The 13,992-nt window shown below is 42.8% G+C and overlaps 1 protein-coding gene across 1 annotated transcript in view; it reads left to right on the plus strand.

The window, feature by feature from the left end:
• The window catches only part of LOC135220967 (uncharacterized), a 52,592-nt gene that overhangs the window by 1,335 nt on the left and 37,265 nt on the right, over positions 1-13,992 (plus strand). The window contains exon 2 of the mRNA XM_064258639.1: positions 9,650-9,775. Within this exon, the coding sequence (XP_064114709.1) occupies positions 9,650-9,775 (126 nt within the window). The remainder of the gene's footprint in view (positions 1-9,649; positions 9,776-13,992) is intronic.

Raw genomic sequence — 13,992 nt, forward strand, 5'->3', positions numbered from 1 at the left:
AGGCTCATTAAAAATAAGGGCAGTGGCCACGTCGCTGGCCTTTAAACATAACCTTCGCAGTTCACATATATTGGAGGTGCAAGTCAGTGTTCGCTACACTTTATCTTCATAACTGTCTCCTCAATGGTTGGGTTGTGATTAAATTTTGAGTTTGGTGTAGGTGAAATTTTTATGGTCAGTTAAGCCATTGATTTATTGGATTGTTAGCTTTGGCAGCCTTTGGATTACTCCTCATTCCAAAGCACCCACTAAAGTAGAGGCGACCCAAGGCTCTAATGTCATGCCACTGCAGGTCAGGATGAATTCTGACCAGAGGCATTATCTACCTGCTGTAGCTTTCTTACCAGGAAAGGTTACAACAAACATTTAACAATGCTAGCAAACTTACTGATTAAAATTCATTTCCTTTTTGAGTGTTTTTGAGTAATAGTATATGGCCATATATCTAACCTCCTGTCAATGTGGGATTCAGTTATGTAATTACCTCGTAAGTTACTTATATAAAAGTGATATTTATATTATTAAATGAGGCTTCATACAGGCAGTCCCTGGGTTACGACAGTCTCGGCTTACAATGTTCCGAGGTTAAGGTGCTTTTCAATTATATTCATCAGAAATTATTTCCAGGGTTACGACGCCACAACACTGGAGATCTGGCAGTATGGAATATGACACAAAAAAATGCAAAATAATCAATATTTGAAGGTTTTTTTAATGAAAAATGCAATAAGCACGCAGTTTACTAGTTTCAATGCACCCAAAGCATTAAAAGTAAGGTTTTCTTATGATTTTTGACGATGTTCCGGCTTTCGACGATTTTCGGCTTACAACGCGTCTCAAGAACGAAACCCCTGTCGAAACCTGGGGACTGCCTGTATATACTTACCAAGTAATTACATAATGGGAGCCCTCCCTCCTCCTCTCTTATGGACCTAGGGCAGAAATGAATTGAGCTCTTCAGCTGTGTTGTGCCTATTCCTTCAGTATTGGTGGATCTAGTTACCTACACCCAAAACAAAAGAGCGCTACTGTGATTTCAAATTTTTGTACATGCAACTTCCCGGCAGATATATACTAGCTTATGTCTCTGACGTCCCGACAGAATTCAAAACTCGCGGCACACGCTACAGGTAGGTCAGGTGATCACCCTCTCCCGCCGCTGGGTGGCGGGAATAGGAACCAATTCCCGTTTTCAGACCAGATTTTTCTGTCGCCGGTGCTGACAACATCGTTGTTAGTTCCTCCTGCACGGAATTCTGCTTGCTTTGCTAAGGATTGTTTGGTGAAGTATTCTTTCTTTGGCTTTGGTATACGCTGATTTGGACCGTTATTTGGATTTGCTTAGGATTCTTCATTATGGCTGATGTTGTGGCCTGAAACTCGTTTTAGGTTTGTGTGAAAGAAGAAGGATGTAAGGTGAGACTGCCGAAAGCGGCGGTGGACCCTCACACTATTTGTGTTAAATGTAGGGGGAATGAATGCTCAGTTAGTAACACATGTGACGAATGTTTGAGTTTGACTGAAGTTCAATGGAAGAGTTTGACTGCGTATGTAAATAAGTTGGAGAAAGATAGAATTAGGAAAGCTGCTAAAAGTTCAAGTAGGTCCTGCTCTTTGGATCAGGACAATCTTTCTATTTCTAATGTAATTTCTCCTTCTGCTAACGCAAGTTCAGCTCCTTCCCCCCGCAGCGAAATCGTAGATTCGTCTCGATCGGAGAAAGCTGCAATGGAAGCGTCGATCCGTAAATTGCAAAGGCAATTACGAGAAATGGAAGGTAAGAGTGAAGTGTGCAGTGAAGTGTCACAGTGTCCCCAGGGAGTGTAGTGGAGGGGGCGTCTGACCGACTCCGCATTGCTCCTAGCCTAGACCTCTTTCAGACTCCCATGACAAGGGAGGAGGAATGTCGAAAGCCGCAAGGGGGATGTAGAGTATTCCCAACGGTCAGGCGTCCCTTCGGCAGGCCCTGGTAAGCTCGTCCAGTATGCCTTGGACAGCTATAGACAAAGCGTCCTTAGGAAGTGTTTGTCCGACTCGGATTCTACTTCTCCAAGACGCGGATGGAGCTCCGCGTCTAAGTCGCGCCCTCTGAAGAGAAGCCTGGGAAGGCGCCTGCAGAGACGCATTAGACTCCAGTCCAGAGCCTTTTCCGGAGTATTCTCCCGCTCAGAAGAAGAGAGCGATGAAGTCTCCTGTTTCTTCTCCGGAAGGAATTCGTACTTCTACAAGAAGTTCTTTGGTAGGACTGCAGGAGCAGCTATCCTCGTTAGGTAAGGCACGCTTTTGGTCCCCCCCCCCCCCCGTAAAGGAGCCTTCTCGCAGGAAGGAACGTACTCTCTTTCCAGTAAAGAGCTCCTCTTAAGAGACGGTCGTCAAGTCGGCGTTCGGACTCTGGTAGGCGCCTCTCTCCTGGAAGGCGCTACTCCCCCCAACAAGGCCGTTACGATACGCCTCTCCCTTTCAGGAACGATCTACTACTCCGACCAGAAGAGCTTCGTCTAGTAGGATCCCACATTCGTCTAGACGCCCGCCAATAAGGGCGCAAGCCCCTCTCCTGACAAGGATAGTCGACCCTTTCTTAGGAGTAAAGAATGTTCTTCTCCTTATAGGCGTTGTCTGAGAGATACAAGCGCCTCTCCTTGCTATCTTAAGGAACAAGATAATCTCGTATTCACGGGGACGCAGAGAGAGAGAAGAAGAAGTCTTCCCCCCCAGACGTTCTCGGGAGAGATTTTAGCGCCTCTCCTAGCAGGCGCCATCGTGATGTTAGAAGGTATTCTTCAAACAGGCGTTTACTCCTTCCAGACGCCCAGAACGGGACGCTAGCTCTCCTCGCAGACCGCCAGGAGCCTGAAAAGAGCAGGATGGGTTCTCTACGCTCTACTCCTGTTAGGCTTTCCTTAGGAGTTACGAGTTTGCCTTCTTACGAGAACATCGGAAGGAAGTAAACCCTCTCCGGGCAGGAGCCAGGATGAGAGCAGACGTTGTTTTTCTACCCCAAGGCGTGTAGCGCCTGATAGACGCTACCGATGGAACGCTAGCGCCTCTCCTCACAGGCGCCAAGAGCCTGAAAAGAGCCTGTTACGGGATTCTCGCCCTACTCCTTATAGAGTTACCTGTAAAGATGCGAGCTCTTCCCCTCTCAAGCAGCAAGAACCTCCTGCCTCTACCAAACTTCCTTCAAAGGAAAAGAGCGCTTCTCCTTCTAGGACTCCTTCTCCGAAGAGGCATTCTTCTCCTAATGCTACCTTTGAAGAGGTATCTGAGGAGGAACTTCCTGTAGATGCGGTCGTCTCCGATTACAAGAGACTGGCAGCCCTGCTTCTTCAAGAGTTGCCGGTTGACTCTCTTCGTCCTGCAGATCCTCCTTCGCCGGGATCACTGCTTTCAAGCACTAAGCTTTCCAAGTCCCTCTTCGTTCGTGAAAATGAATCCGACCCTTTCGATGAAGAAAGCCATCAAGAGCTTGGAGAACTGGCTCCTCTTCTAAAAAAGAAGCGGGCAAGAACGGTTTTTTCCTCCTGCCCTCCTTCGAAGTTGGCAGGTAAGCCAGGTGTCTGGTATGACACGAAAGAGCCAATGGGATTGGGCCTCCCTTCTTCAGCTGATGCTGATTTTTCAGCGTTAGTGGATGCGTCTAGAAGACGCGCTCTTCATTCGGCAAAGGCCTCATGGGGAATGTGCGAAATGGACCATTTACTTAAAGGGTCTATTTCGCACACTTGAGGTCTTTAATTTTATGGATTGGGCCTTTGGGAGCTCTTGCTAAGAGAGCACAGGATCCAGACTTTGTTTCGATGGAAGTTTTAACAAGTGTACTTTCTTGCCTGGATAAGGCCTTGATGGATGGATCTACGGAGGTGGCTTCTCTCTTTGGATCGGCAGTCCTTAAAAAGAGATCTGTCTTCAGTTCTTTTTGACGAAATCGGTTGTCCTCCGCTCAGAGATCCTCTCTGCTTTATTCGCCCCTGTCTAGTCACCTGTTTCCACAAGAGACAGTGAGAGATATATCTAAGTTGTTATCCGGAAAGGCTACTCAGGATCTGCTTGCGCAGTCGGCGAAAAGACTAAAACCAGCAGTACCTTTGGCTAAAAGAGAGAAGCCTGCTTTCAGCAACCCTTTCGAGGGAGAACGACGGCTAGACCCTCTCTTAGGAGTAGGGGACCGGTTAAGAGAGGAAGATCAGCACGTAAGCCCTTCCCTAAACCACAATGAAAAAGTAGTCCTCCAGACTACAGTAGGAGCCAGACTGCTGAAGTTTGCGAAAGTCTCGGCTCAGGAGGGGAGGGGCGGACAACTGGTCCCTCTCTATCCTCGAGAGAGGATACCTTATCCCCTTCAGGGAGAAGCCTCCCTTAACAACAACTCCAAGGAGTTAACAGCAAGATACCGAGATTCTTTAAAGAACCAGGCCCTGCTTCAACTAGTAGAAGAAATGATGGACAAAGAGGCGATAGAAAGGGTGCAAGACCTTCAATCTCCAGGGTTCTACAACCGTCTTTTTCTTGTACCAAAAGCATCAGGACAGTGGAGACCAGTCCTGGACGTAAGTGCCCTGAATTGCTTCGTTGTAAAAACGAAGTTCACGATGGAGACGACTTCCTCCGTTCTTGCAGCGCTTCGTCCAGGGGATTGGATGGTGTCCCTGGACCTTCAGGATGCCTATTTCACATGTACCTATCCATACCCTCGTCCAGGAGGGTACCTAAGATTCATGGTACAGGGCAAAGTTTTTCAATTTCGAGCCCTATGCTTTTCGGTCTTGCCACGGCCCCTCAGGTGTTCGGGGGGGGCACGGGTCCCCCCCCCCCCTTATGAGGATGTCGCTCATTGGCTTCATATCAAGGAGTAAGAATCTCGTTGTATCTCGACGATTGGCTGATCAGGGCCCAATCAAAAGATCGTTGTCTGGAGGACTTGAAATTAACACTGGATCTAGTTCAGTCCTTGGGACTGTTACTAAACCTCGGGAAGTCCCAGATGAATCCCCAGCAAAGCATTGTCTATCTGGGGATTCTGATGGATTCTCGGGGTTTTCGTGTGTATCCATCAAAGGAACGACAAGAGAGATGTTTACAGAAAGTGACGACCTTCCTAGAGAAAGAACAATGTTCCGCGAGGGAATGGATGAGTCTTCTGGGGACCCTTTCCTCGTTGGAACAGTTCGTTTCTCTAGGGAGGCTACACTTAAGACCCCTACAATTCTTCCTCAGAGAGAAATGGGATCAGAAGCACCAAGAGCTTTCGGACTCCTTTCAGCTCTCGAAGAGCATAAAAAAGGACCTCAGTTGGTGGTTAGAGCCAAAACAGATTGAATCAAGGGCTCTCCCTTCAGTTGTCGAGCCCTCGACTAGTGTTATTCACAGACGCCTCGGAAAAAGGATGGGGAGCGACTCTAGGCTCGAGAGAAGTGTCAGGCACCTGGAATGGGGAACAGGTGTCCTGGCATATCAACAAGAAGGAACTGGCTGCAGTCCATCTAGCTCTCGTTCACTTCGAACCTCAAGTATTGGGTTCCGTGTTGCAAGTGAATTCGGACAACACGACAGCTCTAGCCTATATAAGGAAACAGGGAGGGACTCGGCTCCTTCTCCCTGTTCGAGAAAGCAAAGGAGCTTCTTCTTTGGACCGAGGAACGGCGAATAACTCTTCTAACCAGGTTCATCCAGGGGGAGAAGAACGTGAGAGCAGATCTTCTGAGCAGAAGAGATCAGGTCCTTTCTACGGAATGGACTCTGCATTCAGAAGTGTGCGACGAGATTTGGGACCTCTGGGGGAGACCCAATATCGACCTGTTCGCAACGAATTGGAATGCGGGAGGTTGGAGAACTACTGCTCTCCGATTTCAGATCCAAAGGCAGTTTGCAGTGGACGGTCTCCTTCTGGATTGGAAGGGGATCGACGGGTACGCTTTCCCTCCTTTCAAGATAATAGGAGAGGTGGTAAGGAAGTTCGTTTCGACGGAGGGAACCAAACTGACCCTCATCGCCCCATTCTGGCCAGCCCAAGAATGGTACACAGTACTGAATGGATGATAGATTTCCCGAGGGCCCTTCCACTGCGGAAGGATCTTCTCAGACAGCCCCACTTCGACAGATACCACAAAAAAACCTCCACCCCGCTCTCAGTCTGACTGCCTTCAGGACTGTCGAAGGACTCGTCAGAGCGAGGGGGTTTTCGCGCAAGGCTGCAAAGGCAATTGCTAGAGCCCCCCCCCCCCCCCCCCCTCCCAAAGAAGACCTTCAACTCTTCGCGTAGTAACCAAAAGTCGAAGTTGGGATGGTGTTCCGAAGATGGGCCAAGTCCCAGAAAGTATCCTCTTCCAGTACTCTGTAAATGAAATAGCGGATTTTCTCCTTTATTTGAGAGAAATGCAATCTGGCCGTTACCACAATAAGGGGTTATAAAAGCATGCTCTCATCTGTTTTTTAGACATAGAGGCCTTAATATCTCGGAAGACAAGGATCTGCATGACTTGTTAAGGTCCTTTGAAACCTCGAAGGCCAAGACTATAAGACCACCTAGTTGGAAACCTGGATGTGGTCCTTAGATATTTAATGTCCGAGAAATTCGAACCTCCTCAAAATTCCTCATTCAGAGACTTGACTAGAAAGTCTCTCTTTCTCTTTGCACTAGCCATCTGCTAAGAGAGTTAGTGAACTTCAGGCTTTAGAAGGAACTGTGGGCTTAATTTAAGGAAGATTCTGCAGTATGCTCTTTAATCCCCTGTTTTTAGCAAAGAACGAAATCCTTCTAAACCATGGCCAAGGACTTTTGAGATTAAGGGACTGTCCTCTTTGGTAGGGAGAGACTTAGAGAGGACATTGTGCCCAGTCAGGATCCTCAAGTTCTACCTAGAGAGGAAGAAGCTACTTGGGGGTGGAAATGTAGATAGCCTTTGTGGTCCGTAAGAAATCCTAAGAGGATGATTTCTAAGAATGCTCAAGCGTATTTTATTAAAGACGTTATCAAAGAAGCGCATGCTTCCTGTGAAGAGGAACATTTAAGGCTTCTAAGAGTCAAAGCACATGAGGTCAGAGCTGTAGCTACCTCTTTAGCGTATCATAGGAATATGTCGATACAGACTCTTGTCGAATCCACCTATTGGAGGTGCAATTCGGTGTTGCATCAAATTACTTAAGAGACGTGCGAGTCACTTATGACAAGTGCTTCTCTCTCGGATACCGTTCGTGTCTGCGGATTCGTTGCTGGGGCAAGGAGCTGACCTAATCCTTTATAGTTAGTTAAGTTAGTATTTTTAAAACGTTTTTTGGTGTTGTGTTTTTTATGGTCGATTGGAAGGAGTCTTGGGAATGCTCCTTTCAAATCGTAGTGTTAACAAATGTAGTGTGGTCAGGTGGTCGGGATTTGTTTTTCGTGCTCCTTGTTAGTGATTTGGACCTAGGCTCTGTCATGTAAGAGGGTTAGTCCCCGTTGATACGACAAAGGTGAAGGCTCTACCATGTAAGTGGGCCAGCCCCCATTGGTATGATCCAAGACAAGGCTCTGTCAAGTAAGCGGGCTCGCCCCCATTGACACGATCCGAAGAGCTATCAGTGTCAGGTCTCATCCCCACTGAAACTCTTCAGGCAAGCAGACTCATAGACAGTAATCATGAAGTCTTCTGCCCAATAAGGTAGGAACCAAGGTTTTAATAAGTTTATATTTATGACCTACAACAGATGTTGTTTCCCTGTTTTTTATTGTTATTTATATTGAGTAACTATCTCTTACCCGCCACCAAGGGTGTCAATCAGCTAAGTATATATCTGCCGGGGTGGAAGTTGCATGTACAAAAATGATATTGTTAGTATACAATAAAGTTTTGTACATACTTACCCGGCAGAATATACGATGAATGGCCCACCCATCCTCCCCCTCAGGAGATAGGCGTAAGAGAAAAATCTGGTCTGAAAACGGGAATTGGTTCCTATTCCCGCCACCCAGCGGCGGGAGAGGGTGATCACCTGACCTACCTGTAGCGTGTGCCGCGAGTTTTGAATTCTGTCGGGACGTCAGAGACATAAGCTAAGTATATATCTGCCGGGTAAGTATGTACAAAACTTTATTGTATACTAACAATATCATTTTTGAGCTGCTGTAAAATAGAAACTAATAGCTATGTAATTACTTGGTATGTACTCTATATAAAACCTTATTTAATTATAGAAATATAATTTTCCAACTGTGGTCTACTATAATTGTAGGATATAAGGGGGTAAGGGTCATGAAGTCAGAAGACTACCTTTACCTCATTTTACCTTAGAGACTTCTCCCACAAGCCCTTGGACACCTTAGAACCTGTGGTAGTTGCTCAACAGGTGCGGTCATCCAAGCTCCTCTAAGACAGAAAAATAACATTATCTCAAGTGTAATCAGAGGGCATAAGGCAGGAGGTGGAATGGATGGGCAACTTGCTTTTCTTTCTCTTCCTAATAGTATACGTATTGTCTTTCTTTCCTTTCCCTTTGAGGCAGGCCAAGTGCAAGCTTTGATGGGCCTTGATGCAGGTAGGCTACACAATCAAGTATCTTATCTTGGAACTTAGGTTCATAAGTCCTTGCCCTTACTTGTAACTGTTGTAGTCGGGTGCAAGTAGGTGAAAAATCTGACCCCATCAGTTTATGATTGACCTAAATTTTAGCTGCCTTATGACTGAGGCCCTCTGATCATACTTGGCATTGCATACTTGGTTGTCTGAAGTTTCCTAGAGTGAGGTTACAGAAATTTCACTCTTGTTGTGGCCTTATCAATCTCACATCGCTGTTCCATATTGTACAGGAGGTTACAGGAGTTATTTGTCCTCTGCATAATATCATGACTGCATACATGTTAGTGTAGGGTAGAGATTTAACTATCCAGTTAATGGTCAGACTATTCTCCCACCTAGGAGTGATTCTCCTGCTTAAAAGGCAATGATTTGTATTTCCATGGGAACAAATGTCGAATTTTATAAGTTTTATTTTTATTTTTCCCAGGTATATAAACTAGAGGCTTTTATGATAATTCTACCTTAACCACCCCGCATTAAACATGATCCTGATTGAAAAAGTGCTAGCTTTAGGCAGGTGAGTGGGAGATGCCTTCCCTCACCTCCACTTACTCTCCTACCTTTGATTGACTACGTTATTACTAAGTTTCAACGACTATTTCCAGCTCACTTAAGAAATACCTCTACAGAAAAGACAGAAGAGGTTCTGGATTGTGTACTTTGGAAAAATATAAATTACCATAAAAATGTAGTATTTTATGTTGAATAATATATGGACTTTTCTTGTCTAGGATTGTACATTGCAATTTGCTTCTTGCAACTTCCTTGCTGCAAGCTTAGGGGCAACAGCTGCATTTTGTATTGAAGTGCTTTCTGCATTCCTAATCTTCTCATCATTATTGTTTTTACACCTTGATGTCAGATTTTCCCTTTATAGGGCTAGTTATAAATTGAGTCCTCTTAAACCTCTTTTGGCTTGTGCACTTTCTACCTGAATTCCTAATGGCCTAGTTCTTTCTTTTATGCCCTAGCCTTTGTTCTGGTCTTTCTGTTATTTTTCATGCTAGTTTTTCCTTATCTCTGCTTTCTGCCTAATGAAATTTTAACTGATGCTTGCATCCATAGATTCTTTTTTATTAATTTCATAGTCTTTCCAGGTCTCGGAGTAGTAGTAGTTCAAGCTCCAGAGGTCATCACCGCCGTCACAGGAAGTCACGTCGACACAGGCGACATTCCTCTAGTCGATCTAGGAGTCGTTCTCATAGTGGTTCTTATTCGCGCAGGTATGTTGTGAATTAGAGGTCACTTCATCCGTTTGTCAAGTAAATGGAACTTTGTAGCAAAGTAGTTTACCAGCATCAGAGGACTGAGGGGTGTGGATACCACCCACTTCCTCAACTGGTGGCATTCACTTGGTTAACATGGTTGTGCCAGTTGAAAGATTTAGGTGTACTGTTTTCTTTTTATTAATGATTATACTCCAGAGGTTTGAAGACTAAGCCCTGGTTTATTCTACTCTGATTGGAGTAACAAGAGTCCTTCCCACTTAAATAGCTTTTCAGGCTATTGTGAAGTAGTAATGGCTTTGGGATGAAACAATTACAGTTTTTTAAACACAAAATTGATTAGTACAGACCCATTACTATACATACTTAGAGTGTTTGGATATTGTGCTGGATGCACAATTAGACTACTGTTTAGGAATGTTTTTGTACTGAAATGAGCAGATGAAAGACCCAAAGTCTCTGGCAAAATCTCCTTCCGTTGCAAGAGACTGTGCACCACATACTTGTGGATGGACTTGTATAAGAAAATTCCCTTTTCCAGCTTCCATTCAACTTCTTTAAATGTATACGTACTACTAACTTGCAGTGAACCAATAAAAAAAAGAATGCAGGGTAAATTAAAGATATGTTGATTTCCATCTTTTATTTCGACTCAGTTTCGTTGTTACAATATTATTGTTAAATAATTTGCAAATGTGTTATAAGGTATTATAGTATTCCTATTGTATATGTGACATATATAGTATGTCTCTATATTTCATACATTTTTTTCTATTTATTTATTTATTTTTTTTTCAATTTCTTACAGTGAATGTTATCTATTGGGCCACATCTATCAGAGTTTTGCTGTGATTTCAATTTCAATTTCATATTTTGTAGTTGCTATGAAATTCATTGAAAATACTGTACGTCTCCAAATTCAAAGTTTGTGTGGATGAATGAGATTTGAATCTGTCAGCGTTTGATGAATGAACTTTGTTGGTCTTCTTCACAGTGAAAGCAAAGAACATTGGGTTTGGTCAGTAATTGGGTGGGTGACCACCATTGAAAACCAAATGCCATTGACAGACGCACACTGCATATGGCTAATAGTCAAAGTAAGGAGTGATTTAGTCAAAATTCTGTCACAAAGGACATTTGAGAAAAGGACAAACCATATAAATAGACCCTCTTATTTTCCTTGCTTATACACATGGCTGAGTAGCATCCACTCCCAACTTCTTGTATTCATACATCAAGTAATGCTTACTTGTAAGATGTTCCTGTGTTTGAGTTACTTACTTGAAAATCTTTTTAGGACTCGTTCGAGGAGCAGAGATCGTGATCGTCATCGACGTCGCCGTAGTTACTCAAGAAGTCGCTCAAGAGACAGGTCAAGTCGAAAGCATAAAAGATCGAAGCACAAGCGGAGGAGGAGGAGCTCTAGGTTTGTATTATGGATTTGATTTTCTTATAAAGAATTTATATATATGTACTACTGTACAAGAAAAGTATTAAAAATTTTTTTGTGAGAGTACTAGTTAATTCACAATTCACACTTCATCATTAATCTGTTCATATTACACTGCTTTTTTTGTATAAGTAACTTACCAAGTAATTACACAGCAATATGTTCTACTCTTGTGGCAGCTAAAATTTGAAGTTCACGGTAGTGATTCGTTGTTTATTGTGTCGGTGGCTGACCCACCCACTATCAGGAACAACAGAAACAACAAAACAGAGCAGCTCGCTTCTTTTCTGTCGGCGTTCGATGCAACATCAGATGTTTGTGGTAGTCTTTTTTATAGTTTTTCTTTGACTTTTCCTTTGTATTTGGTGACATACTCATATCTTTGGAAGCTTTTCAGCTAAGTTTAGTGAGTTAGGCTATCCCTTGCATTTATCAATATGTCAAATTCAAGCTCCCCCAGCGTCAGATACTGTAAGGATGAGTGCAAGACCCCGAATGACTAAGATAACGTGCAATAGTATAATATGATTGGGCTAAATGTAGAGGTAAAGAGGTGCTCTAGGTAGCTTAGCTTGTGAAGAATGTATAGGATAGGATGAAAAGCAGTGGGAACAACAAAAATTATTTTTCAATGTTTTCAGAGTTTGTTTCAAATTCATCTTCAGTTATGATTGTTTTTGTAACGGAATGTCCATATGTGCTTCCTCCTGTCAATGTGAGATTCAGCTGTGTAATTTGTTTCACATATACTTACAAAGTAATTACAGATTGGAGCCCTCCCTCCTCTCCACTATTGGACATTAAGCACAAAAGTAGTGAGCTCCTCTGTTTTGTTGTTCCTTTTGTTCCCAATAGTGGGCAGTTTAGTCACCTACACAAAACACAATTGATTCACTACCCGCTAGCTTCAAATTTTAGCTGTCGCATATTTTATCATGAAAATACCATTTTAAAAGCTAAAGGAAATATCAGTCATTTATTTTGTTGAGGTTAACATTATTATGATAATGTACTCATTTCTTTCAACAAGGTGTATATACGTTTGTATTTTACTAAGGAGTATATTCTGTTACGAAGTTGGCTCAGTTTTTGAAATTCTGTAACAACTACTTACTGGTGAGTATGTGTGCATGCGCACACTCGTTAGTACTACCACTCACCTGGCTGTATACCCTCTCTTTCCCTAGCTACCATCAAGAGAACTCTTCATGGCTCTGCAGTCACTTTTGCATGACTTTGGTTGTTTAAATGCATGTTTTACATCACTTGCTAATTTTTTTTTTTTTTTTTTGTACATCAGTGTGTGAATCTGTGTGAGAAAGTTGACTGTATTATTAGATGTAGTACTGGGTGACATAGGCATGTGTATGGCAGGTTCATCCCTCTCCCTTCCCCATGACATAGAGCCTCACTAGTCTTGTGCTTTTGAAATTGCACTAAGGATTTAGCTTGTAAGGAGCATGAATGATGGTCAACACTCAGTGGGAGGCATTTAGGTCCATGAGGAAGAGTACAAAAAAAAACTTCTTTGATGTTGTCAGGTAGTAACAGCTTTCCCTTCAGCCTGAAAGCTCTTTCTAGTACCTACCCTGCCAAGACTGTTCTCAGACCAGGACCAAGAGATATCTTCCTTCCCTCTCCCCTTGTATTGAGTCAGTTTTCCTGCCAGTGAGTGTCACACTTGACTAGACCTTACTCCAAACTTCCTATGGAGCTGCAGGAGGTGATGAAGGTTCTCTGGTTGTCATTCCGGTTTCATGGAAAGCTTGTTTGCTGTGTTCCTGCTGTCTGTGGCATTAGCCATTGTAACTCCAACTATTGCTTTTCTTGATGCACCAAGTACAGGAGCTCTTTCCCTGGGGAAATAATTTGTTGATTCATCTAAACTTCCTGGAGTTAGGGTCTCATTCAGAAACCAGACTTTGGAATAGGCTCCAACTAAAGGAGTATGTGTACATGTATAAAGAATGAAGGTTTGTATGTGTCATTAGAGGCTATTGCAATTTTTTTTAATGCACATTGCATTTTTCCTTGATATACTAACCTGAAGTCTTTTATATACTTTCCATCTCTAACCATCCATGGAATTGTAAATGTAACTGAATGAAAAGTTTGGCTTGCATCCCAAATGTTGTTAAGCTTAAATGACTGAACCAGCTTTGCACCAGAGTACTCCTTTATATATGTAAAAAAAATAAAACTTGCTGTAAAAAATTATTTACTAACTAGTAAAGTTTACTTATTCAGCTCTGGATCAGAAAGAAGCAGTATGGTTATTCCAAGTCACGATTCAGCAAGAAGCAGCCAGGAATAGAGACTACAGTAGTAGAGGATCGACAAAAGATCGAGAAAAGAAAGAAGTGGAAAAAGAAAAAGAAAAAGTTAAATCCCCTTCACCCCCTCCAGTAAAACAGAAAGTAGTTGAGCAGAAAGGTAAGAAAATTACTCATAAAATGGCTATTAATTTCACACATATGAATTTGTTAATAAGATTTTAAATATTAGAAAACTTAACCAGGCAATCTAATTGAAATTATGACTGTATTGATGATGGTATGAGATTTCTTATAGTATACAGATTTATATAGTTGTTTTGTAAAATACCCATGTTGGAGATTGATCGTCAATCAGTTCTTAATGAGAAGGTGAGTTGTAAGTAAATTCTTGACAAAAAATACAAATGGAGGGTACCATGTTATATGACTTGTTTAAAAACAATATTTTCTTTATCTGGATAAACTAATCCTTTATAATATTCATTTTA

Source organism: Macrobrachium nipponense, chromosome 2, assembly GCF_015104395.2.
Source record: "Macrobrachium nipponense isolate FS-2020 chromosome 2, ASM1510439v2, whole genome shotgun sequence".
Lineage (NCBI taxonomy): Eukaryota > Metazoa > Arthropoda > Malacostraca > Decapoda > Palaemonidae > Macrobrachium > Macrobrachium nipponense.